The sequence below is a fragment of the Bubalus kerabau genome, chromosome 17 (genome assembly GCF_029407905.1).
Source record: "Bubalus kerabau isolate K-KA32 ecotype Philippines breed swamp buffalo chromosome 17, PCC_UOA_SB_1v2, whole genome shotgun sequence".
NCBI lineage: Eukaryota > Metazoa > Chordata > Mammalia > Artiodactyla > Bovidae > Bubalus > Bubalus kerabau.
In genome coordinates, this window is record NC_073640.1 from 21,384,561 (window position 1) to 21,409,897 (window position 25,337).

Below are 25,337 nucleotides of genomic sequence, written 5' to 3' on the forward strand. Positions count from 1 at the left end.
TAGGACAACACCGGCGGGGTGGGAAGGAAGCCCCGAGAAGGTTCAGAGGAGAAGGCTGGGCTGCACCGAGGGGCCTGGACTCCCTGAAGAGAAAGGCCGGGTCTTCCAGACATTTCTGTCAAGTTCACTGGTGGAAATGTGGAGGTGAAGGACCGCAGCGGGTGAGAAGGCTGCCACCTCTGACCGTGATGGGGGCACTGACCACTCCCCCACCCCGCAGCTAACCGGAGTCAGATTAAAGGAAAGGCTTCCCTCTGCCAAGGGGCCCCCAGGCACCGGACACCCAGATGCCACTCTAATCTTCCCCCCTCTGAGCAGGTCTCTGAGCCTGCAGCCCTAACACAGACCCACCACCCCACCGCAAACTGCACACACACCCAACACGCAGGGGGGCCTAGAGGCAGGCGGGCTGGGGTCAGGCAGTGGGAGTCTCTATGGACAGCGTGACCCACAGTGTTTTCCAGATCTGGCCTTTGAAGATGGGAAGTGTGCTCAAGGCCTTCTAAACAGGCACCTCCTCTCCCTTCCGGCAGCGATCCAGGAGGCCTGGCCCTCGTAAGACTCCCACCTGACCCAGGAGGGACCTGCGCACTGAGCTGACCCTAGCCCTGAGCCTCTGGTTCCCCTCTGACACAAAGAGCCTGGACCAACATTCTCACAGGCAGACCTACCATTTACAATTTAGGTGCCACAGTAATGCTGGAGCTGTGTGTGTGTGCACGCACGCTCAGCCGTGTCCAACTCTTTGCGACCCCATGGACTATATAGCCCACCAGGCTCCTCTGTCCATGGGATTTCCCAGGCAAGAATACTGGAGTGGGTTGCCGTTTCCTCCTCCAGGGCATCTTCCCAACCCAGGGATCAATCCTGCATCTCTTGCATCTCCTGCACTGGCAGGGCGGATTCTTTAACCAACTGCGCCACCTGTCTGGGTTCAAATCCCGGCTCTGCCACTTCCTGGCTGTGTGACCCAAGTCACTAGCGTCCGTGTGCCTCGGTTTCTGTATGTGAAAGGCACCAAGAAGGAGAACTGGCTCCTAGAAGCGACTCATGCATGGGAGTGATGGTTTCGTTAACCAGGACGATGAGACCTACAACAGGGCAGGAAGGCCTGAAACTCTGATCACACCAGCAAGGTCTCAGGCTGCTGGGCCACTCACACACAATCGATTATACTGTTTCCCTCCAACAGCAAGTGTGTGTGTCACGGTGCCAGACGTGAAGCTGACTCACCTGTCCAGGCATTGACAGTGAGTGTTTGTCAACAAATGAACTGTTTTCCATCACCAGACTGCCCCTGACCCTCCTCGCGCTCCATCCCCAGCTTGGTCCAGGGCAGCCATGCTGGAAGGAAGCCCAGCCTGCCCTGAAACCTGGTCCAGGGAGGCAGCAGGTTCTGGTGAGGCAGTTCCACAGAGGTGAGCCCCTTCGTCTCCCAGCTCAGACTTAGTGACCGGCAGAAGGGAGGCAAAGCGGAGCGTGGTTGGGTTGGTTCCCTGAAACCCCCCACTGTAGGCTACTATCATCCTGGTGCCTGCCACTCAGATGGTTCATTCCAAAGGGCCTGGGGGAAGAGAGAAGAAGCACTGAGGGAGAAAGGACCTCCCCACTGAGCTGGGCTGGAGGCAGACGGTGGGGCGCAGAGAGGCCTGGAAAGTGGCCCCTGGGTAGAGACGCACTTGGCAACCTTCTAATGGTGGCCGGAATGAAATCAGCTGGCAGAGGGTCATTCTTTGGCCTGAGCAGTGTTTTTTCAAATATACCGATTGACCAAAATGAGATAGCATTTCACATCTAGGAAAGCTAGAATCCACAAAAAAAGGAAAATTACACATATTAATGAGGATGTGGAAACATTGGAACCCTCATCTCTCAATATGAGCTGCTTTAAAAAGACTTGAGTTGCTAATTTTTTAATCTAAGAACACCACATAAAAATCCAGCCCTCTGGCTTCTCTTTTTAAAACTCAGAGGACGTGGGGATTCTGGGCCCAGGTGCCCTGTCAACAATCAGCTGGCACTGAGGTATGGCTGTCCGGGTGGCAAGGCCTGGGGTGCAGTGCACAGCGCCGCCTCCCTGCCACCTGCCCGCTCACCTGTGCCACCAGCCTGCCCCAGGTGAGCCTTTGAGCTTGGGATCCTTGTGGGCTTTCACAAAGGACCCTCACAGTTCCCTAAGGAATTTGAACTCACAGCCTGGCAAGGTAGGAAGACAAGCTTGCGAGTAATCTATGACCTTGCCCCTGAAATCACGAGCGCAATGCTCTGTGCCTTTGGGAAGAGAATCTACACTTCCTTCCACTGGATGCTTGGGGCTTCCCAGGTGGCACTAGTGGTAAAGAACCCGCCTGCCAATGCGGGAGACACGAGAGACAAGGGTTCAATCCTTGGGTCGGGAAGATCCCCTGGAGGAGGGCATGGCAACCCACTCCAGTATTCTTGCCTGGAGAATCCTATGGACAGAAGAGCTTGGTAGGCTACAGTCTACAGGGTCACACAGAGTCGGACACGACTGAAGTGACTTAGCACACACACAAGATACTATCCCTTCATCCCCCTTTTTATGGATCAGAAAAAAACAGGATGCAATGGGAAATGAGTTAAAACCCCACACCCACCAGGCACCGCCATACCTCAGCTCTAAACATTTCTCCTTCCCCCAGGTTCTGCCACCAGCAGCCCCATCTTTGCCAGCGGAGAGGCAAGGGCAGGCCCCCTCCTCCCATGACGCCCTGGCCAGAAGGGAGAACTGCAGGGAGACTGCTCGCCGCCCTGCCAGGCGGGGCTCTCCATCACTGTCAGGGCCCTGACTCAAGGGCACAGACAGAGCAGGTCAGGTTGCTCCTGGGGGTGGTGGCCACCAGGTCCCCACAGGCAGCAGAGGCCACTGTGCCTCCTGCTTCTTTATTGCAGCTCTCCATCATGCTCCCAGAGCCAGGAAAAGCGGGCGAGGGGACGCCGGCACCCTGGGGAGAGGAGGCGGAGCTGCCCGGTGTCCACGGCTCTGCACTCCCAGTAAGATGCCCTCTGCCTCCCTCTTTGCCTCACCCTGCGTTCCTCCGGTCTGATGAGCCAAAAGGCCCTCCATGGCCACCCTTGGGCCCTCTGCCTCCAGGGACCACTGTAGAGCCCCCATGAGGCCTCAGGTCTCTGCTCAGCTATCTACCTCCCAGTGGCGGGCAGCATGGAGGTTACACCCCAGGCTCTGGTGGCAGGAGGACTCAGGTTCGAGTCCCTGCTCCACAGCAACCTGGCTGGGGACGGCGGATCTGCGACCGCACCGTTCCAAGCCTCCTTCCCTCATCCACCAAATGAGGACAGCAGTTCTCAGTGATGGTGCCAAGGGTGGCTTGGGGAGGCTTTGCTCCCCCATAATCTTCTTTGGCACCTGCCCCCATTCTCTGATGCAGCCAAGTGACATTTTCTCAGCTTAACGAGAAGCGTTATTCTAAAGCAGCTTCAGCCAGGCCTTTGGCCCCATCCTCTACCAGATGGCAGCCCCGAACCAGCCCATGGAGAAACTGTGGACTTGCTGCTGGAAATACCACCCAGCTCCCAGGGTTGTCATGATAGCTCAGGGAGACCCTGGGGGGTAAAACACGTTTGCTCCGTGTCCTGGCACAGACCAAGTATGTGCTCACCAAAAGCCAGGCCACACGTCCAGGACTGCCTCTGCCACCAGCCTCATCCTACCACCAGGGACTTGCACCATCTCACAAGTCTCGTGCTCAGGGAATACAAGCTGACTTTAATAGCCCGAGTCCAACAGGATTGGGAAGGAAAATCTATCACGTGCATGCACTGTCAAAAAGAAATAATCAGAATCAGGCCAAAGGAAACAGAACAATCCATTGCCCGGCTGTGGATTATCCAATGCCCAGGATGCTTGGCCCTCCCTTTCCCACCTCCGAGCGGATGATCGAAAGCTGACAGGCACCAGGGAGTCCCTGAGGGCCGGAGGGACTCATGAGGAGTCGAGCACCTCCTCCTGCCTGCGCATGTAGGGTGCGCTCAGCTCTTGGCTGGAAACTTGCAAGCTGCACGACCTTCACCACTCCTGAGAGTGCCCGAAGGCCCTAAGGCTGGCGGTTCCACTGTAGCATCAGAGCGTTGTGGACCCCAGGCCTGCACACAGCCCTTGGCATCGCCCCTGCTTTCTACAGGAGATACACCCGGGCCCTGACACCCCCTGCACAGAGCTCCACGCCCACCACACCGTCGGCGCCCTCCCGCATGCTGCTGCTGTCCTGGTCTGTCCTCGTTGCCGCTCGCACCACTGGGAACACAGCCGGGAGGGAGGCCCTTATACGGACACGACCAGGCTGGGCGCTTTTCTGGTGCGGGGTTTTGGAGCACAGCGGGGACCCTCATCAGAGCTGGCTGCAAGCCTGAGCACGTGCACCCCCACATCCGTCAGGACGCCTGGATGAGACGTGGAGTTTCACAACCTCGCTGTGTTCCTCCGACCGTGGGGAATGCATCTCGTCCGCACAGAAAGAGACAGGGCACGGGCCACCCAGCACCTCCCCCTATCCTGCCTAAAGTGTGGCCCCCAAGGCCTGTCCTAACTCAGAGCTCTCCTCCTGAGAACCTGAAAACCTCCCCACCCTGGCTTCATACCCAGCCCCTGCCCTGGAGGGGGCCCCTGCCACCAAGGACCAGGCACCTGCAGACACCACAGTGCCCAAACCTGAGCCAGCCAGGACCCAATCAGGACTGTTCAGACTTTCCAAGCAGCACAGCTCCCACTACAGAGAGCCCTGGACCAGGAGTCCAGGAACCTGGTTTCAGGTACTGGCTCCCCACTTGCCTTCAGCTCAGTCTGTACCAGCATTCCCCAGATTTCAGTCACCTGGGAACCATCTTCATGATTTTTTCCTGAATCCAAGCATTATTACTTAAAAACTTTATCAACACAATTTTCTCACTTAAATGACTTCAACATCATCTTAAATCACACGCAGCCATAAAATCACAAATTCGATGTGTAACCGTTCAAGTGTTAAGCGTTGGTACGCCTGATGCCTAACACCTCGTTTCTGCAATGACTGACCCAGAGCATACCTCCCTCTTTGCCTCAATTTCCACACCTAAAAGACAAGGAGGCTGAACTAAATGGCTCCCTCGCAGGTCTTCTCAGGCCCAAGGTTCTCCCCCGTGGAACTGGAGACAGATGGCCAGGATCCTGGGACAGGGGACAAGGCGGGAGAGTCTGGGGCCTGCTGGACCGGGAACAAGGGCCCTGCTGTCAACAGAGGCTGACAACTTGCACAGCAAATGGGAGAGTGGTGCCCTCCCTTCCGGAGCTCCCAAGGACCCCAAGCCAGCTGCAACCCCAAGCTCCAGGGGCAGCTCCAGATTCTAGAATTTTATAGGGAGATAAACCTCATTCATCCACCTCTTTCTATAGCTGGGGAAACTGAGGCACCGGAAGGCACTTAGGCAAGGGCAGAACTGAGCGGGAAAACCCAAGGCCCCTGACGGCCTAGTCACCCCCATCACCCTCCAAAGGCCATGCTAAGTCACTTCAGTCATGTCCAACTCTGTGCGACCCCATAGACGGCAGCCCACCAGGCTCCCCCGTCCCTGGGTTTCTCCAGGCAAGAACACTGGAGCGGGTTGCCATTTCCTTCTCCAATGCATGAAAGTGAAAAGTGAAAGTGAAGTCGCTCAGTCATGTCCAACTCTTAGCGACCCCATGGATTGCAGCCTAATAGGCTACTCCGTCCATGGGATTTTCCAAGCAAGAGTTACTGGAGTGGGGTGCCATTGCCTTCTCCGTCCAAAGGCCATGCCCCCCGCAATTCTAACCGCTCCTTCTTACCTCCCCCTGGAGGTGTGGGCTCGGGTCTGCCCACCCGAGAATGCGATGCGGCCACTTCCAGGAAAGCAAATAAAGGAATTCTGATTTCGATTGGAGTTTAAAGGTCCTATTAGAGTGGCTTTTATGCAATTAGGCTGGAATGAATGTGCAGCGATGCCCATGGCAGGGAGCTTCAGAGCCTGTGTAGTGGGGGTGCGGTGGCCCAACTGAGTATGCCCACAAGAGGGGAACATGGCCCCCAGGGGAATAAGGGCATATTAGTCTCTGTATGTAATAGATTTTATTGACCATATGGAACTGATATAAAAATTACGTTGCACGGGGTAATCTGGACTGGAGACAGGAATGTGACAGGAAGAATATGACTTCCATAACCAGCTGGGTGGCTTTCTGAATTTCCTGAGCCAGCCCCCCAGGACCCCCACCAAGTTTCCCGCTGGCCCCTGGGCATTTACCTGATGCTGTCACGGAGGAATCCCAGGCCAGCGAGAAGTCCGAGGCCTCCCCCTCTTCAACTGAAAGAGAGAACAGAGACGGGCCTGTGAGTTTTGAAGTTGTGCAAACAGGTCATTGGTGCTGGGGGGCGGCGGTGGGGGGGCGTGGTATGTGCAGGACACAGGGCAAAGAGGAAGAATCCTTTGGGGTAGTCCCTAGGGAGTCCCTATGATACCCATGATCAAGGGTGAAAGGATCAAGTCTACAAAGAGACTTTTGTTGGTTTCACAGAGATGTAAAATACTCAGAACAAAACCTAAACAGCAAATAAGTGCCGTATCTGTACGGTTCCCCCATCCTTGTGCCCCCAGCAGACATCACAAATCAATCACAGCACTGCCTCGAATCAGATGCAGAGTCAGATTCTTTCTCTACACAGAGCTACAGGCCATTACTGTCTATAATCAGAGTATCCACTTGAGATAAAGCCATGTGGCCCTCACAGAAGTAGAGTGAAGACCCAGACCTCTCCCTGGTCCTCCAGACACTGACCTCCTACCAAGAGCCCCTCAGATCACCACTGAGATGTGAAGGCTTTCTCGATTATTCCAAGAAACAAACAAGACACTCTCAGAGGTTGGCACAGCGTGGGGTGCTATCCTCTACACTGAGCGCTGACAGACAGACCTCAGGACACGCTGGAGGCGATTCTCCCGTGGTCGGCAGTCCTGGGCCAGCGACGCCACAGTGCAACTCACCTCTCCACTCTACCCCAAGCCCACAGAACCGAGCTGGGGAGGGACGGGGTGTCCCCGCCACCCCACGTCCTGCTGCGTGAGATGAGGCGGGTGGAGGTGGTGGCCACGCACTAGGAGAACACGGGAGAAATTCTATACAGCATAATAAAACTCTCATCCTGGAATTAATCCCAGTCTGGGGCATGTAATAATATTAAAGCTGGGTTATAGACTTTGTAAAATGGAACTCTGTTTAAGCCAAAAATGTGCATACGCAGTATTTTTCAGATTTAACGGGCTCTGAAGTTCTGCACACGTGTGTGCCGAAGCCACCACGTACCCCCCAGTTCTCTCTGCAATGTCGCTGTCTCTCCGCGGGCACACACGGTGAGCCAGGCCCTGCACCCAGGGTGTTTACTCCCGGTCATCAGACTTTGAGAGGTGACAGGACAGGCCTGAGGTCCTACGCTAGAAAGAGTCCGTACAGAGTTGGGGCCGAAACCCATGGCTGTCCATCTCGAAGGCTGCTGGTGTGTCCACCTGAGACACAGAGGACCCTATCCAGAATCCTAGCAACTGGGGGCTAGAGAGCAGCAGCCCACCCCGCCCTTCAGAAGGCAGGGACACAGCATGCAGGGCAGTTGGCCTGGGGGAGAAACAAGCAGGCTGGCTTACAGTCAGACGCTGGGTTCAAATCCCAGTCCTGCCTCGAACTAGCTGTATACATGTGTGCACACTAAGTCGTTTCAGTCATATCTGACTCTTTGCGACCCTATGAACTGTAGCCCGCCAGGCTCTTCTGTCCCTGGGATTTTTCCAGGCCAGAATACTGCAGTGGGTTGCCATTTCCTCCTCCAAGGGATCTTCCTGACCCAGGGATCAAACCCGCATCTCGTATGTCTCCTGCATTGGCAGGTGGATTCTTTACCATTCGCGCCACCTGGGAAGCCCCTAGCTGTATGACCATGAGTAAACTGTTTACTCTCTAGGCTTCAGTTCTCCCATCTCAAAAACACAGGCAAAAATGGTACCTAAGCCACAGATTATTGGGAAGATTCCATGGGATGATGGTTGTCATCCACTGGAACAGAGACTCAAGCACTCAGGTGGGTTTATTGCCTAGACTAGAACAACTCTTGGAATTAACAAGTCCAGCCCAGCATGGCCCCGCCTCTGTTTTATCCTCTACCCCTGATCTTTCCCCCTCCCCACAGAGCCTCGCAGGACAGGTTTTCTTTTAACCTTTAGAAACAGCTTGCCCAGGAGGGCACATCCACGTCACTGAGCAGAGGCCAAGGATTGCTAACCAAGAGCCCTCTTTCCCAGGTTTGCATCCTAAGAGGAGAAATCAGCATCTGAGACACTGAAATGCAGAGATGATCTGGATTGGGATCTGGGTTGTTTGACTTAGCCAGTTACAGCTGGGGTGGGGTTTTCAAACATGCAGCTTTGTAAATATGAATTAAGACCTTGAGTCAGACAAAACTGATATTACTCACTAGGCTGATTGCAGCCAAATAGCCTCCGAAACACAGGCGGATAACACTAGAACGATCAGAAGCAGGCCGTGCATGAAAGGAGCAGCAGCTTTCATGGCTACACCTAAAAATCAGTTTCTTTCACATTTCACTGTTTACTCACTTTAAAATGGAATATAGGTATTGCTTCTATTAAGAGGTTGCTGCCAATGTGTAAGGTCACCATGGTACCATTTCATAGAACACTTTCAACAAGACCTGCCTTGGGTCCCTAGACCTTGTCAACCACAAACTCCAAGACTTGAATGCAAGGTTCCCAGTTCTCCCTTTGCCCTCAACGTACTCCCAGTATCAGGGCAAAAGACCCCACGTTTGGGCAACTCAGTGTTCCTTGGTTGGGAAGTGTGACTTCCCAAGTCACTGAACTGGAGGGTGTCCCCAAGATGCCCAGTCCCTCCCTCCCTAAGATCTGACTTCCACCTTCATGGGAAGGAGAAGGAGAAAACACCTGCTCTTTTGGAGCTCTTGGGAGGACTCAAGCTTCTGTTTCTGGGGACAATAAGCCTGCAGAGGTGGGAAGAGGGGGAGAGCAGACCAATGCCCTGGCTGGGGAGTTTCAAAGTGGCAAACGTCATTACGGACAAACAGCCGCATCACACACCAGCACCCCCAGAACTACACCCCTCTCAGCGAGGAAGCCCACAGGCCAACTCGCCTAGTGACATGGGCACGAACGCGCTTTCTGAAAACTGCTGGCCCACATCTTTTTGAAGGTATAAATACACTGTCATTTATAGATTCTTGATGAGAAGAAGGAACGCCCAACTCCACCACCACCATCACGCAGCCCTGCACTAGCCGACACTGAACGTGAGAAGGTTCTCCTCCCCTCCAGCTGGCCTTTTCTGCCCAGGCAGGTCTCTTCAACAACAAGATAACTGGCAGGGGCAGCAGGCACAGAGGAAGGAAGGCCTGCCCTACAGCTGGAGCCAGGCACTTGCTGGGGGAGTGGGGCGGGGAGGCTGAGCCATCCCCAAAGCGGAGTTCCACTAGAGAAGCACAATGAACACGGAGGGGTAAGCATCACAGAGAAAATTTGATCAGCTCAACGTCCAGTACAGACAACACCCAGAGGGGCTGCCCAGCCGGTGAGGGGAGCTTGGCGCTTTCTGGGGACTTCCGCAGACTCCAGACTCTAACTTTTTAATTTATAAGATACTTGGCATCACTGAGGCCAAAACACACACCCCCAGCCTTGCCCAGTCTTGAGGGAAACACAGGGAGACCCACTCCTGTGGGTGATGGGCATCTGCAAGCATGGGGCGGGCCATGTAAGGCCAGTGGGTACACAAAGGGAGTGGAGGAGGGGGGACAAGTGTGTAAACATGGGGAGGGGGCCCACAGTAAGTGTGAACACACAGGCCGGGGGTGCAGCTGCAAGTGTGTACACACGGGGGGGACACATGCAAAGTCTGCCTGCAAGGCACAGAGGTATAGGGCTTATGCTCACATGGAAGAGGACACAGAGCATTCACTGTGGTTCCTGGAGTGTGTTAAGAAAGATTCTGAGGCTGTCTCAAGGCTTCTGAGGAATCAAAATTCCGTGTTCTCTCTCTGCTCTAGGGTCACAAGTTGCAGATGGCTGACTACCCCGTGGGTGTATACACCTGTGAGCCCCACCAGACGCTGTCTCCCCAGCTCAGCAGCAGGTTCGTAAGTGACCACAGCCCCCCTACTCTGGGAGCACCCGCAGCCTGCCCTCTGTGCACCTTGATGACCGTCGATGAGATGCCAGTGAGACCCAAAGCCTGTGTGTTCAGCCTCTGGACTTCAGGAAGCCAGCAGCAGGGGCAGGTGGTGCTAAGGGCACGTGTTCCTGGCCTGGGAAGAGGGTGCTCTCCCCAGGGCTCCCCGTTACCTTGAAGATGCGGAAGAGATGGGGAAGGGGAAAGAAAGGGAGGCAGGGGGCCGTGGGGAGGGCTGGCAACAACCTGGCCGAGGGCAGTGCTGTGGGACTGCTCAAAATCAGGCCGGGTCTGGGCGGACAGACAAGGTGCAGGGAAGAGGCAAGAACGTTCAAGTGTGAGAACCGAGGCAGGCAGTGTCAGGAGTGAACAACAGTGACAAACAGAGCGGGCATTGAGCCGAGGGCCAGAGAGGCCTCCAGCAGGGCCAGCAGAGCCCAGGAGGCCCCCTCCCCTTCCCCAGACCCACACTAGGCCAGCTGCTCAGCCTGTCTTTGAGAATCTGAGAAGGCCCTGTCCCTGGCTGTAAGTTTCTGGATATGTACACAGCTGGGCACTTTTCTGGGGAAAGGATCCATAGTTTTCATCACAAAGATCTAAAACAACCGCCCCTCCCCTGCCAAAAAGATTTTATTTGAGGAGGCTTCTCAGCTGGCCTCACCTCTGGCTAGTGTTCTCAGGGTCTTAAGCGACCACTCCATGCTTTCTGGCTTTGGGCCCAGGGCCATCTTAACCTTAGGGAAGGGTGGGCCCACCCTGGCCTGACAAAGACTCCCTAGAGGCGTCCCTGCCCAGCGGAGGTGCAGAGCCCGGCAAGGAGCACATGGCTGCCTCTGCTCATCCCTAGGGAGACCCTCTTACCCACACCAGGCCAGGGCCCAGGAAAGTAAAGGACACACTGAGAGCCCAGACTCTCCTTATCAAGCATAAACTGCAGCATCACTCCTGCCTTGATACCAAACAAACTCAACAAACAAAAAAGTGAAAAGCAGAAAAGACCACTGTATATGGAGGGACGAGCTGCGCACCGCACAAGCGGCCCAGCAGAGGTGGGGAGAGAGGGTTGAACTTAGCCCGCAGTCTGTCCACTAAGCAGTGTGTCCTGGTGCAGAGCTATGAATGCCCAGAGGAGGCGGGACCCCTTGCTTTTACACAAAGGCATGCTGCTGCTGCTGCTGCTGCTGCTGCTAAGTCACTTCAGTCGTGTCCGACTCTGTGCGGCCCCATAGACGGCAGCCCACCAGGCTCCCCCATCCCTGGGATTCTCCAGGCAAGAACACTAGAGTGGGTTGCCACTTCCTTCTCCAATGCATGAAAGTGAAAAGTGAAAGTGAAGTTGCTCAGTCGTGTCTGACTCTTAGCAACCCCATGGACTGCAGCCTACCAGGCTCCTCCATCCATGGGATTTTCCAGGCAAGAGTACTGGAGAGGGGTGCCATCGCCTTCTCCACACAAAGGCACAGCTGGCCTTTTTTCTAATTCACACAGATGTGCTGTAGAGCATAGCCCATGGCCAGCTCTGGCATGAGGCTTGGGGCCAAATGACCATGGTTGGGGGCAAGCAAATCCAGCCAGTAGGCCCACACTCTCCCAGGTTCCTCTCCAGTGGGGATGGGGATGGGGAGGGGCTGGGGGTGGGGGTGGGGGCGTCACGGAATGGAATAGTATAGGCTCCTTGTAGCCAAAGCTAAAGCCACCTGAGCCCACAACACCAGCCCCCTCACGAAGGTCAGACCCTCAGAGGAGCCCAGATCTCATGACAGGGTCACATCACAAACCCATTTATTTAACTTCATGATTCCCTGGCCACTTCCTGAAAAGAGAAGAAACTAACACTTCAAATGGTGCCATGGTCCTCCATGAGCACTCACACAGAGCAGGGCGCAAGGAGGGCTGAGACTCTATGTACCACACCCCGGCCACCTGAGCACCTCACCACCAGGAGGACAGGTCTAGGACTCAAGGCAATCTCTTTCTGCTCTAAAGGCAGAAAAGGAAGAGGAATTAAAGAGGCTCTTGATGAAGGTGAAAGAGGAGAATGAAAAAGCTGGCTTAAAACTCAACATTCAAAAAACTAAGATCATCACATCCAGTCCCATCATTTCATGGCAAATAGATGGGGAAAAAGTGGAAAACATGGCAGATTTTATTTTGGGGGGTTCCAAAATCACTAGACAGTGAAATTAAGACACTTGCTCCTTGAAAGAAAAGCTATGACCAACCTAGACAGCTTATTAAAAAGCAGAGGTATCACTTTGCCGACAAAGGTCCATATAATCAAAGCTATGGTTTTTCCAGTAGTCATGTATGGATGTGAGACCTGGACCATAAAGAAGGACAAGTGCCAAAGAATTGATGCTTTGGAACTGTGGTGCTGGAGAAGACTCTTGAGAGTCCCTTGGACAGCAAGGAGAGCAAACCAGTCAATCAGAGAAAATCAACCCTGAATATTCATTGGAGGGACTGATGCTGAAGCTTCAGTACTTTGGCCACCTGCTGCAAAAAGCCAACTCATTGGAAAAGACCCTGATGCTGGGAAAGATTGAAGACAGGAGGAGAAGGGGGTGACAGAGGATGAGATGGTTGGATGGCATCATCAGCTCAAAGGACATGCTGCTGCTGCTGCTAAGTCATTTCAGTCATGTCCAATTCTGTGCAACCCCATACACGGCAGCCTACCAGGCTCCCCTGTCCCTGGGATTCTCAAGGTAAGAACACTGGAGTGGGTTGCCATTTCCTTCTCCAATGCATGAAAGTGAAAAGTGAAAATAAAGTCACTCAGTCATGTCCAACTCTTAGCAACCCCACGGACTGCAGCCTACCAGGCTCCTCCGTCCATGGGATTTTACAGGCAAGAGTACTGGAGTGGGTTGCCATTGCCTGCTCCGCTCAAAGGACATAAGTTTGTGCAAACTCCGGGAGACACTGAAGGATAGGGAAACCTGAAATGCTGCAGTCCATGGGGTCGCAAAGAGTCAGACACAACTGAATGACTGAACAACAGCAAAGCAAAGAAATATATTGGATTGGCCAAAAAGTTGATTCATGTTTTTGGTACAATCTTATGGGAAAACCCAAAAGAACCTTTTGGCCAATCCAATATAAACCTGGGGGAATCTAAAGCAGCTCCACTTGGCCCCACCCAGCCCTACTTTGGATCCTGCCTGTAGGCCCAGGGCTTCAAGCCTCTTGCCCAAGCTCCCAGGGTCATCCTGACCACCAGCTACATAACCACCACTGTCCACCTCCTCAAGACCCTCTCCCTGACACCCTGGCCCTGGCCTTCAGTGAGCCTCATCATGCAGCAGCGGTTTGCCAAAGACAGATGCCTTAGGATCAAATCCCCATCTGGCACGGACTGATATGTGACATCGGCAGATGAAGGAACCTCTCTGTGCATAATCTACCTGCAAGGTAGCATAAAATAAGAAGGTTTTAAGAAAGCACACGGTCCTGAGCCCAATATCAAGGTGCCCGGCAAAGAAAAATGACTATATAGCATAATGTGCTGTTTTCAGTGTATTCTCAGTCCCATTAGGGAGACCCCCCACCTCTCCTCTTCCTCCCATCTGCCAGCTCCTTTGACACAAGAGGCAATGTATCAGCGACACTAGGAACAACAATCACTTATGCTCTTCATGCACATTTCCATGTTTATGTTTAATCTTCCCGATGGCCGGACAAAGGGTGATGGTGTCCATCTCAAAGGGGAAACCAGGGCCTAAATGATTTTTCTAAAAACTGAGCTAAATTATACAAGCAATGGAAGTAGAGCTCAGATTTGCAGCCAAATCTCACGTGGCCCCAAAGCTTGCACACTACCGCCAACCCACCTGCCTCTCAGCCTGTGCTGAATACACGGTAATTGACGGCCTGAGCTTCCCAGGCCTTCTGTGCCCTCTCAGAAAAGTCACAGCTGATGGGGAAAGGTGGGGTTGAAATGACTCCTCTTTTGGAACCCTCCAGAGACCAGCCTGAGTGTGCCAGCCTAGGGCAGACTCCCCTGCTCCCCAGGGCCTGGATTCTGCCTCAGTCTTGGTTCCCCATTCCTAAGGCAGGGGTAATAAAATTCCATTTGTTGTGAAGACAAAGTGAAATAACACACGTGAAGAGCTTAGTCTGGTGCCTGGCATACAGCAAGAACACTGAAAAGGACTATCGTGTCTGTGCCCCCAGCAAGTCCACTCAGGGTGGGGAGTTTCCTGTAAATTCCCTGTGGGGTCCCGCCTGCTGCCTAAACACTTGGAGGGCCCCAGGCCCCCCAGGATGCCCTCATATTGAATCCCGCCTCTCCCTGAGGTTAGTGTCCCTGTTCGTATATATATATTTCATTTCATACAGTCTCCCCTGCACAGACTCGTTAACCAGAAACACACAGCATATAAATGTGAATTTATGACGGGGTCTGGCTCCCACATCCTGTTTCAGTGGCCAGCCTGGCTTCTCACCCACCAGCTGTCCAGCTCTGATGGAAGGTGACCGAGCCGAGCACACACTCTGCCATGCACGGAGGGGCCGTGACAACATCCCACACAAAGGGTGCGTGGAAGCAGCCTGTTGAGTACTAGGGACATGAAGGTGGGCACTAAGGCCCCCGGGTCAGGGAACATCAGCCTAGCGTCCCTGCCCCCCCAGATAGCACCCGCCCAGATCTATTCGCTGTTTAGTGTGGGGAAAAAAGAGAGAGTAGACCAGAGTTCCACTCTCTAGCCTTGTTTCCACTTGCATTTAAAAAGAAGCACCATAAAGTAAGAGACTATGTTTTTTATGACCCCTTAACAACTTCTTCTCTGTGCTAACATACTATAAATAAACATCAGTATCTTGTTACACTTGTGGTTTATCTTTGACACAAGCAAAGAGGAAACTGAGTCTGCCATTGAAAACTGGTGTGTGTGTGCATGTGCATGTGGGTATGCGTGTGTGCGTTAGTGTTTTCATTTCATTTTCAACACACAGACCATCTTTTTCTTCATACCAAAAGCCCCAAGCCTTCCCCAGGAATGAACTGTAAGGACCATTTCCAAACACGCTGTAATTCCATAGGGATGTCCCAGGGGTAGGGGCAATCATAACTCTTTACAGTTTAAGAAGTCGATGCTTTTCGTAAGTCTGATTTGGGAGCGGGGTATTTCATTAGCACAGATGTGGCCCCCAGCTCAGCCCCACTGCCCACCCACCATGGTCATAACACACGTGGAGGCCTCCAGGAGGTCCTGAGCACCTCCATCTGGCAGCTGGTCTCCCCAAGACAGGCCTCACATCATCCAAACCTGCCCAAGGTTCCCGAGGGGATGAGCATCTCGGGGTAGGGTGGGAGCTTCTCCAGCTCCCTGAGGTCCCCAGGACTGGCAGGGCCTCCCCAGACCTCCCCCAGGAGCTTGGCCGGTTCACACTCCTCAAGCAAGTGTGGCAGACGCTGTTCTCCACATCAACTTCCTCCTTCTACTTAAATACCTTATCTTCTAACCTCCTTCTAAGCAGTGCTACTCACGAAATCACACATTCTGGTGTGGTAGTAACAAATTTTCTAATAGCTATTAGAACAAACATATAAAGTAACATTTTCCTAAGAGTAGAATAAATATATACAGAATGAAGGGAAAACAAACAAAAAAAAAATGTCATTCCCCTATCAACCACCTGTATCGCCACAGGACTCAGGGATGTGGAAGGTCACATCTGGGGAAAACAGGTTTGGATGGTGCTAGGTGACCTCTGATAAAGCAATGAATGGGCGGGGGGCATACCGCTTCACGTCCTCCCACCCCAAAACTGCATCACAGCTGTCCTATACAGACTCTCCAGAAATCCACCCAGCCCATTTAAGTTCACTTAAGGGTAGTGCTGAGCAGAGGAAGGCCGTTGTTGTTGTTGTTGTTGTTTAGTTGCCAAGTTGTATCCGACTCTTTGCGATACCATGGACTATAGCCCAGCAGCCGCCTCTGTCCATGGGATTTCCAGGCAAGAATACTGGAGTGGGTTGCCATTCCCTTCTCCAGGGCATCTTCCCAAGTCAGGGACCGAACCTATGTCTCCTGCATTGGCAGGCAGATTCTTTACCACTGAGTGACCAGGGAAGCCAGAGGATGGAAGGAGACATGCCAACTACAAACCCCCACCGCCCAAGGTGGAGCTCATGGGCCCACCAGTGCCTTGAGCGGGAGATGGAAAATCTGGGCAAGTCAGTAGCTTCCCAAGTGTGCCTGCATGCACCTCCTTGCATGAGGCAGGGCCCGAGCACAGGGGCCTCACCAGCCTGGGACCACTGCCCAGTGCAAGCACCTGGCTGAGCCGGGGGGCAACCAGCCTCAGGAAGTCGCAGCAGGGAGCCCCACCAAAGGCAAGGCCCCAGAAAGGGCCAGTGAGACTGCAAGGGATGTAGCTGAAGGCAGGCGGCCCGCAGCCCCCAGGCCCTGAGGCTGGTAAAGAGCCCTGGAAGGAAGCGCGGCGCTGGGGAGGGGGTGCACTGAGCCCTTCCTACCCCCAACCACATCTGTCTCATCCCACAGTCCTGAGAGGCCCGAAGCCTGCCAGATGTGGGCCGCCCATGGGGACCGAGTTCATTTTCCCCGCGTCCTATGATAATACTTGGCTGTGTTTATTTAACTTTTTGCTTTGGATGGAGAGGAGATGGGGCCAGGAAAATCAGTTTGGCTCCCTTGGATCAAAACATCACAGCCCACACATCATGCGAGGACACCCACACAGAGAAGCTCCCCCTGCACCATCCAAAAAAACACATCTGGGCCGCTGCTGGCAGGGGCTGGCCCCGGGCTCTCGGAAGGCTGCTCAGTGCAGAGCAGGGCGGCTGAGCTGCTATACACACCCGGCTTGGCCAGCCAGGGCCAGGCGCCCCGCAGCATCCATTGTCGCACTCGCAACCAGGCCCAAAGGCTCAGAGAGCTTTCAGGTAACCCGCGGTGCAGCTCCTGGGGAGGGGAACCAAAATTCACAGCCAGGCCCCTCCCTGCCCCCAGGCCTTGAGGAAGGTGAGAGAAAGATGGAGGACGACAGGAAGAAAGGAATGTCCTCAAGGAAGGCTCGCGAGGGCCCAGGTGCCCGTCCTGCACCTGCATGTACAGACGTGGCCGCAGACCTTTGTACATGCCCTGGCTCCTGGGGGACCTCCGGGATGGTTCACACACCCGTGCCCCCTGCTCTTGCGGACTGCTTTCAGGGCCACTACCAAGGCCCATGGCCCCTGAAGCATCTCCCAAGGCTGGCAGTATGGTCCAGTAGCCTGCAGCAGGACTGGCCACCGGGGGCCCACCGCAGGGCAAACACAGGAGCTCCCCCGCTGCCCATCAGGCAGGCTCAGCCATGCAGCTGAAGGATTGAGGCCTTCCCTCAGGCCTCCTCTCACATTCGCCCCCAGCCGACAGCCCACCCCACTTTCTCTTTCACCCTCAGCTCCTTCCCTTGCTGAGAAGGGGCACCCACATAGCAAAGTCCTTCCTGGGCCCCACCTCCTGCAAACAGCACTCCTTGCCCCCTGGAGAGGAACATCCTGAAGACCCATCCACCCATCACGGGAAGAGGCCCACAGACACCCTGGGCAGCCAGGGCCACGTGGGCAGGGGGTCCTGGGGACCTGCAGACTAGCCTGGAAGCCGGGGCATGACCCTTGCTCACAGGCTCCTCTCCCCACTGTGGATGGCCACTGAGGGGATTCCGTAACACGGAGCTCAGCGCAGAACCCTGGTCCTGCCCTGCCACACCCTGCTCTCTGGTCTGGGTGCCTCCGTCTGCACTCTTCTTCACGCCTCTGCAAGGAAGTTCATCACTGTATTTCCCTGTCGGGAAACTCCAAGAGCTGAGAGCACAGGCTTTGTAATCGGGCAGACCTAGGCTCCAAGGCCTGGTTCCAACACTAACGAGCCGGGCGAAACCAGGCAGTGGTTTACTGCCATCCTTGGGTTTCTCTAGGTCAAATGGGGTGACACGAATATCAAGCCCTAGGAAGTACTGCGAGGCAAGGAGATGATGCGGGAGGATGCAGAGCACAGCATCAGTAAAAGCCCGTAAATGGTGCCCACCCAGGGGCACTGGTAGTGACCGTCTTAGCTCAAGAGGCCAGCCAAGGTCCCCGCAGGAGCGTTCACATGGACATTTACTGCATTCGACACACATTCTCAGCCAGAAGGAATCATATCTGCTTCTGGGGGATGGGCAACAGTGTGTCGCGTGTCACAGAAGAGAAAGGTGAGGTCGGAGGGGTGAAGAGCCTGCAGGTCACACTTGGGTATCCCCCAGCCTAGTCCAGACTCCAAGGCTGGGCTCTTTCCACAGTCCTGCCAGATCACCCTTGCTGTTAGCATGGCCCACTGTGCTAGTCACTGCTGATCATGCACTCCAGTTTAGGGGTGTGTGGGGGACAGTGGCAGCACCCTAAGAAGCTAAAGCAGTCGGTACTTCCTTACCGGTACCGGAACGGAGAACTGGGCAGCAGTCATCTCACTATAAGGCTTAAAAGTGTCCACAAGCACACTGAAGACCTGGGACAGGTGGAGAGCAGGCGCCCTCATCGGGGCGCCCAGGCACCAGGCAGGAGGCTAAGCACGTTGAGGGCATTTGTTTGTTTACTCTTCACAGCCCCTTCATCCCAATCACCATGAGAAAACTGAGGCTTGAGAATCATAAATGACTTGTTCAGAGTCATGCAGGCTTGAGAACCGTAAATGACTTGTTCACGGTCACGCAGCTGCAGACTGGGGAAGCCAGTCACCCAGCTCTGCCATTCCAGTCCTCACCACTCTCGCTGTCGCGCTCATCACCTTCAGAACAACCTTCAGCGTCCTCTGCCTGCGTCCACCACCACCCCCTCCTGCCAGCCCCTCTGCCCGCAGGGACCCTTTCCCAGCTCACACAGCCGTGCTCCAGCGCATGCATCTGCAGGCCCTCCTGCCTCCAGGCCATTGCTACTGGTGCAGCCATCACCTAGAACGCCCCTCTCCATGTTGGAGGCCCCACCTGATCTCCACTATCCATTGCAGACCCCTGCATAAGTAGATCCCCTCCCCCCCACCCCTCCTCCTCCCTTTTCAGTGCCCCACTCAGCTGGGGTCCCTGAGCACGTGAGGCAGCCCTGGGCTGTGAGCTCCTCCAAGCCAGGACCCCACCCTACCTCCTTCTCTAGCCAGGGAGCACTTGTTACCGCTGGTTAAAGTGAATTCATCCCAAGCCCTGGCTTTTTAACTTTTTTAATTCCCCAGATTGTAGAGGGGGGGAAAATTTTTAAACACAGGTGGGCACACAAAGCAATATAAAACTGTCCCTTGATGCCCCCTTGGACATGCCCCAGGTATTCTGGAGTGGCTGGCCTAATGGAACACTTTCTATGCATTACGTTTTCTTTTTCTTTAAACAAAAGTGGGATCCCAGTCATGTCGTTATGGCACCCGGGTGTGCAGGGCAGCTCTGGAAAGCCGGCCAAAAGAAATCCATGGGCCCAGGGAGAGGTGGCCAAGGAGGGGTACCAGGGTGATGGGGGGTCTTGAAACCACGTCTTAGGAGGGAAAGCAAAGGAATGGACGTGTTCAGCCCAGAGGGGCAGGCTCAGGGGGACACCAGAGCTGTCTTCAGGCATCTGAAGGGCTGTCATGGGGAAGAGGGACAGAGCTTGCTATGTGGCCTCAAGGGGTCAAACCGGGACCAACCAGTAGAAGTCACTACCGGGAGATTTCAAGGAGGAATAGATAGGATTCCCTCAGCAGAGGCTGCAAGGGAAGGTCCACTCGGGAGGTAGTGAGGCTGCTGGCGTAGGAGGGGGTCAAGCAGATAGGGAGACAGCAGGGAAATTCAAGGCTCAGCTAGAAGAAGTTACAGTTGACCTTGACAGGCTTCTCTAGACCAGAATCTCAAATGGCCTCAGGAGGACCAGAGGTGAATATGGAGGGGGAAGGGAGAGAGAGTTGGGCTGTCAGTGACCCACCCCGCAGCCAGTCAAAGCTGCCACCCAGAGTATGCTCAGTAGTTCCGATCTTCTGACTTTTCTGAGAAAGCCAGAGGTCTGAATATTTATATGAATCATTGCAACTTTTAAACAAGCCCAGTAAATTTCTTCACTGACTCGCATCACTGACTCAATGGACATGAACTTGAGCAAACTCTGGGAGATAGCAGAGGACAGGGAAGCCTAGATCACAAAGAGTCAGACACGACTTGGCGACTGAACAACTGTAAGCTTGTCACAGGCCAGACAGCATCTTTGCCCTGCATGCTGGAGACCCCTGGACTAACAGGGAACTCACAGGGCACATGAGGCAGCTGAAAGGGAAGGGCCTCAAAGAGCAGCCATCCTCGCAGGGACAGAATGGGTTAAGGCATGGTTTGGCTCTCTGCTTCACTCCAGGGCTGCAGCTGGCCTCCAAGCCCCCCTGGAGGCTCTGTCAGCTGCCCAGCCCCCGTCCAAACTGCCTGCCTTTGCCACCGAGCCTGGAACCCCAGATCTGGGAACAGGACAGCTGCCCTGGGGCTGGCTGGCCACAGCCAGCCAGGGAGAGATTACGTTCCCCAGGCCCCGCTGAGAACCATTTGCTCATCTGGGATGGATGCCACAGGGGCAGAGAAGCAGACCCTTGTGCCCACTCTCCTCTCCCTCTCCCCCTACAGCTCCTGGCCTGCGGAAAGGGTGAAGACCTCCAGAGGCACAATCACCGAAACGGTGACAAGTATGATTGTTCACTGAGCGTGAACACCAACAACCGGACTGGGTGTTTACACATGATGGGGGTTCATATAACCCTCGCAGGCTTAATCCTCACAGTCACCCTGCGGGGAAGCTTTTAACCATCCTCACTTCACAAGCGAGGAAACCTTGGATAGGTCAAGACACTCACCCATGGTCACACAGCCAACAAGTGGCAGAGCTAGGATTCAAACCTGGTTTATCCAACTCTCTAAAACCCCACATGACACCACTGGGCTCCCAGGCATCCACATACTCTCTCCACCTGGTTATGCTCCATGGGGTCCAGGTCCCTGGGGCCTGACTGGCTACAGGAAGGGAGAGGACAGAGTCAGTGTACCAGCATAGAGTGGGATGTGCTAGACTGAGATGTTGAGCTGCAAGTCCTAGAGGGGCATCCACAGCAGATGAACAGTGTCTTGTAAGAAATGGGGGGTGGGGGTGGGGCTGGGGTTAAGGCTAGCAGCTCCAGCTTCTGGACAAGACCCCCATGGCCCCAGGGGTAACCTCAGGACTGGTCCCATCACTGTTCCTGGAATTGAGCACCCCAGTGATTCTGACGTCACCCCAAGTTCAGAGCCTTGGGTCCAGCACAATGTTCTTGAAGCACAGCAATAATACCTGGGAAATCTCAAGTTGGATGGGCTGGTTTCTTTTTTTCAAAAACACATTAAAATAAATACACAGGTATTCAAACCTAAAATGTTTGTGCTACCCTTGGGAAGAGCCGTGGGGGCCGGGAGCAGGCTCTAGGAAGCTAGCTGGGTTTCTTCTTCATCTGATGCTGGTTACACAGATACACTCAGTTGATGAAACTTCCCTGAGCTGAACCCTTATGACTGGTACGTGAAACTTTAACAATAAAAATGTACGTGCATGTGTTAGTCACTCAGTTGTGTGCAACTCTTTGCGACCCGATGGACTGTAGCCTGCCAGCATCCTCTGTCTATGGAGTGCATAGCCATTCCCTTCTCCAGGGGATCTTCCCAACCCAGGGATCGAACCTGGGGCTCCTGAACGCAGGTAGATTCTTTACCTTCTGAGTCACCACAGCTGCAGGTTAACAATAAAAAGCGAACTTAAAAAGCACTGAGGAAGCGCTAAGTTAACCAATTTGAAATCACGTCTAACAGACTGGAAAAAGAGAGGAGAGAGAACACACATTATTCATACGTGTGCACGTACATGGAACTGCTTTGGAACGAGGCACAAGAATCGAGTAACACCAGCGGCCTCTAGGGAGGGGAAGTGGATGGTTGGAGGTGTATTTCATTTTGTGCCTTGTGCGTTTATTCGCAATTTTTTTTTAATGTTTATATGTATTCTACTTTAAAGTCCCCTGCCGTACCACCAGGGGTACCCAAGGTGCATTTTGGGAAGCAGTGCTATGTCAGCCCCTCTTGGTCCCCTCCCAGGTCTGGCCCTACTAGGCTGAGGGACTTTGGGGAAACTCCTGTGCTTTTTGGCACCCGTGTCCCCATGGGCACTGCCACACGGGGTTTCCCAGGGGGTCCCTCCCAATCCTGGTGCCCTGGATGTCATCACTGGATGAATCCGACTCCATGGCCCAAAGCTAGCCTAATGGGCAACTGCCTCCTCCACCTTCAGCCCTCCCTGACCCTTATCCCAGACTTCAGGACCTTCCAAGACAGTGACAACCCACCAGGGCCACATGAAAAGTCAGGCAGGGTGTTGCCCACCAGGTACCCACCACCCCAACCTCTGATTCAGCACCCTCCTTGTGCCCTAAGGAACCATCTCTCATCCACTTGGACCTTGATGGATCGTCAGTCAAAATGTTCTGCTCCCCCGGGCACAGCCAGGCTAGATGCTCAGACCTTCCCAGAGATGGATCCTTGAGCAAAGTAACACAGGAGATAGAACCGGCGGGGGCTCTTTGACTGCAGGGGCAGCTCCCTGAAGACAACAGCCATTCCATCTAGCTCCTCTCATCTCCGAAGCTACCCTGTCTGGGTCCTGTTTCTCCTCCTATTCATTCCATCAGCTCTCCCCTGTTGTTGCTGTTCAGTCACTAACTCGTTGTCCGATTCTTTGCAACCCCATGGACTGCAGCACGCCAGACTTCCTTGTCCATCACCAACTCCCAGAGCTTGTTCGAACTCATGTCCATTGAGTCGGTGATGCCATCCAACCATCTCATCCTCTGCCGCCCTCTTCTCCTTTTGCCTTCAATCTTTCCTCAGGTGTCAGGGTCTTTTCCAATGAGTCGGCTCTTCCCATCAGGTGGCCGAAGTATTGGAGCTTCAGCTTCAGCATCAGTCCCTCCAATGAATATTCAGGGTTGATTTCCTTTAGGATGGACTGGTTGGATCGCCTTGAAGTCCAAGGAACTTTCAGGAGTCTTCTCCAGCACCATAGATCAAAAGCATCAATTCTTCAGCACTCAGCCTTTTTTAAGGTCTCCCTTATCCTCCCGTCAAACTTCATCCTAGCCTGAGTTGTCCAGAGCTCATTTTTGTCCTGTGTGACCACTGAACCCTGATGGACAGGAAAGTCATACAGTAGCTGAGATCATCGGGGTGGTCCCACCAACATCCCCCACCCAGAAACCCACCCTGAACAGAACAAGAGCTCTCTAGGCAGGAACCAGGGCTCCACACCCGTTCCCCCCACCTAAACTCCTCGTAAAGTCCAGAGGAGTCCTCACTCGGGCTTCCCGGGAAGAAGCTGCAGGAAGCAAACACCTCCTCACTCAAGGACATCAGCAGGGTAAGCTGAACCCCCACTTCCTCCTGGAAACCCCAGAGGAGGCAGGAAGCAACACGGCCAGGAAAGGCGTGCAGCTGTGCCCAGGGTCTAGTTAAAGGCTGCCAGGGGCCAAGAGCCGGGGCAGAGAAGGCCCTGGACCATGGTCACAGCCTGGCACTCGGCAGCTGTGAGACCTCAGGCCAGGCCAGTAACACAACGCTTTGAAGCACCACCTGGAACCTGGACGTGACCAATCCTCGAGGGGTAAATGAAGGGCCGGGCACGCCGTGAGCGCCACTAAGTCATACTTACTTCAGTCAACATGGTGTAGGGTCTGAAGGGCAAACACGACACAGCAGGGAGGCCCTCTCTCGAGTGGGCGGACTGAGGCTCAGACAGGAAACATGCCTGGTCCTGAGAACTTCCCGAATCTCCCTGCAAACCTCTGCATTTCCCCTAAACAACCAAATTAACTGGCCTGGCTATACAATTTGATTCAGACAGTTTTGTAAGCCAATACTGTAAAAAATTTAATTTTTTTAAAAATACACACACACAAAGAGCTCACAGGTCCAGTACCCCATTTCTCCACCCGCTTTGAACCCAGGAGCATGGCCCCAGATGGGGGGGTCTGAGGAAGGGAAGCCAGGCACGTGAGCTGGGAGGCAGGAGGAGACCAGACTTCCCTGGGAGTGTGGACGGCCAGACAGAAGGGACGGGAGGGGGCTGGGCCTCTTACGAAGCGGCCACAGAGCACGGGCTTCCCTTCTGCAGCCCAGCATCCTTCTGCGCACATGCAAGCCCCCTTCCCGAGCCACTGCACGTGGGGCAGCATGCTGTCAGGGCCTCAGGGTCTGGAATGAAACAAATCCAGGCCCACAGCTGGGTGACCTTCGGCAAGTTACCCAACCTCTCTGAACCTGTTTCCTCATCTGCAAAATGAGGACCGAAGAGCACCTACCTCAGGGGGAGAATAACGCTGCTTAGTAAAGGTAGCCATTATTTTTCTTAATTAATTTTTATTGGAGTACAGTTGATTTACAATGTTGTGTGAGTCTCTGCTGTACAGCAGAGTGAATCAGTTATACATATCCATATATCCACTTTTTTAGGTTATATTCCCATATAGATATTATCAACAAAACTATTAATATTATTATGTTTCTTGCCCTGACACCTGCAACTACTCCTGGAAAAGGAAAAAAATAAGAAGTCCCTGGGCAGCAACTGGACAGAGACAGATTCTGACAAACGGGCAGAACCAGAAGCACTCTGGGGTTTCCCAAACTTTGCTGAGCAGTGGGGCTCCCTGACCTTTCCATGAGAAGGCTAATGCATAACCCTAATTCATAAAAGGGGAAAGAGAACTAGGGGCCCAGCATCCTCCTTCTCAGCCTCCGTCTGGCTAGTCATCCAGGAACAGTGAGAGACTACGATCCAAGCTAACATCCCATTGGACAGACGGGGAAGCTGAGGCACAGGGAGGTGGTGCAACGAGGGCAAAGCCACACAGCCAACAGGAAACAGGGCTGGAGCAGGCGCTGTCACCGCGGCAGCTCATTTAACCCTCGGAGTGCTGGCAATGCTTGAGGCCTCCAGGGCCAGACAGATAACAGACAGGGGTGAGGAGGGCTGGTCGTGACACAACAGGAAGCGATGGGAACCGTGGCCTTCCACAGCCTCATGGAAACAGGCAGAGCCAGCCGATCCCTGCTGTGC

The 25,337-nt window shown here is 54.1% G+C and overlaps 1 protein-coding gene across 1 annotated transcript in view; it reads right to left on the reverse strand.

Moving 5' to 3' along the window:
- The window catches only part of ZNF423 (zinc finger protein 423), a 346,039-nt gene that overhangs the window by 281,936 nt on the left and 38,766 nt on the right, over positions 1-25,337 (reverse strand). Inside the window, exon 2 of the mRNA XM_055554096.1 lies at positions 6,280-6,339. Within this exon, the coding sequence (XP_055410071.1) occupies positions 6,280-6,339 (60 nt within the window). The remainder of the gene's footprint in view (positions 1-6,279; positions 6,340-25,337) is intronic.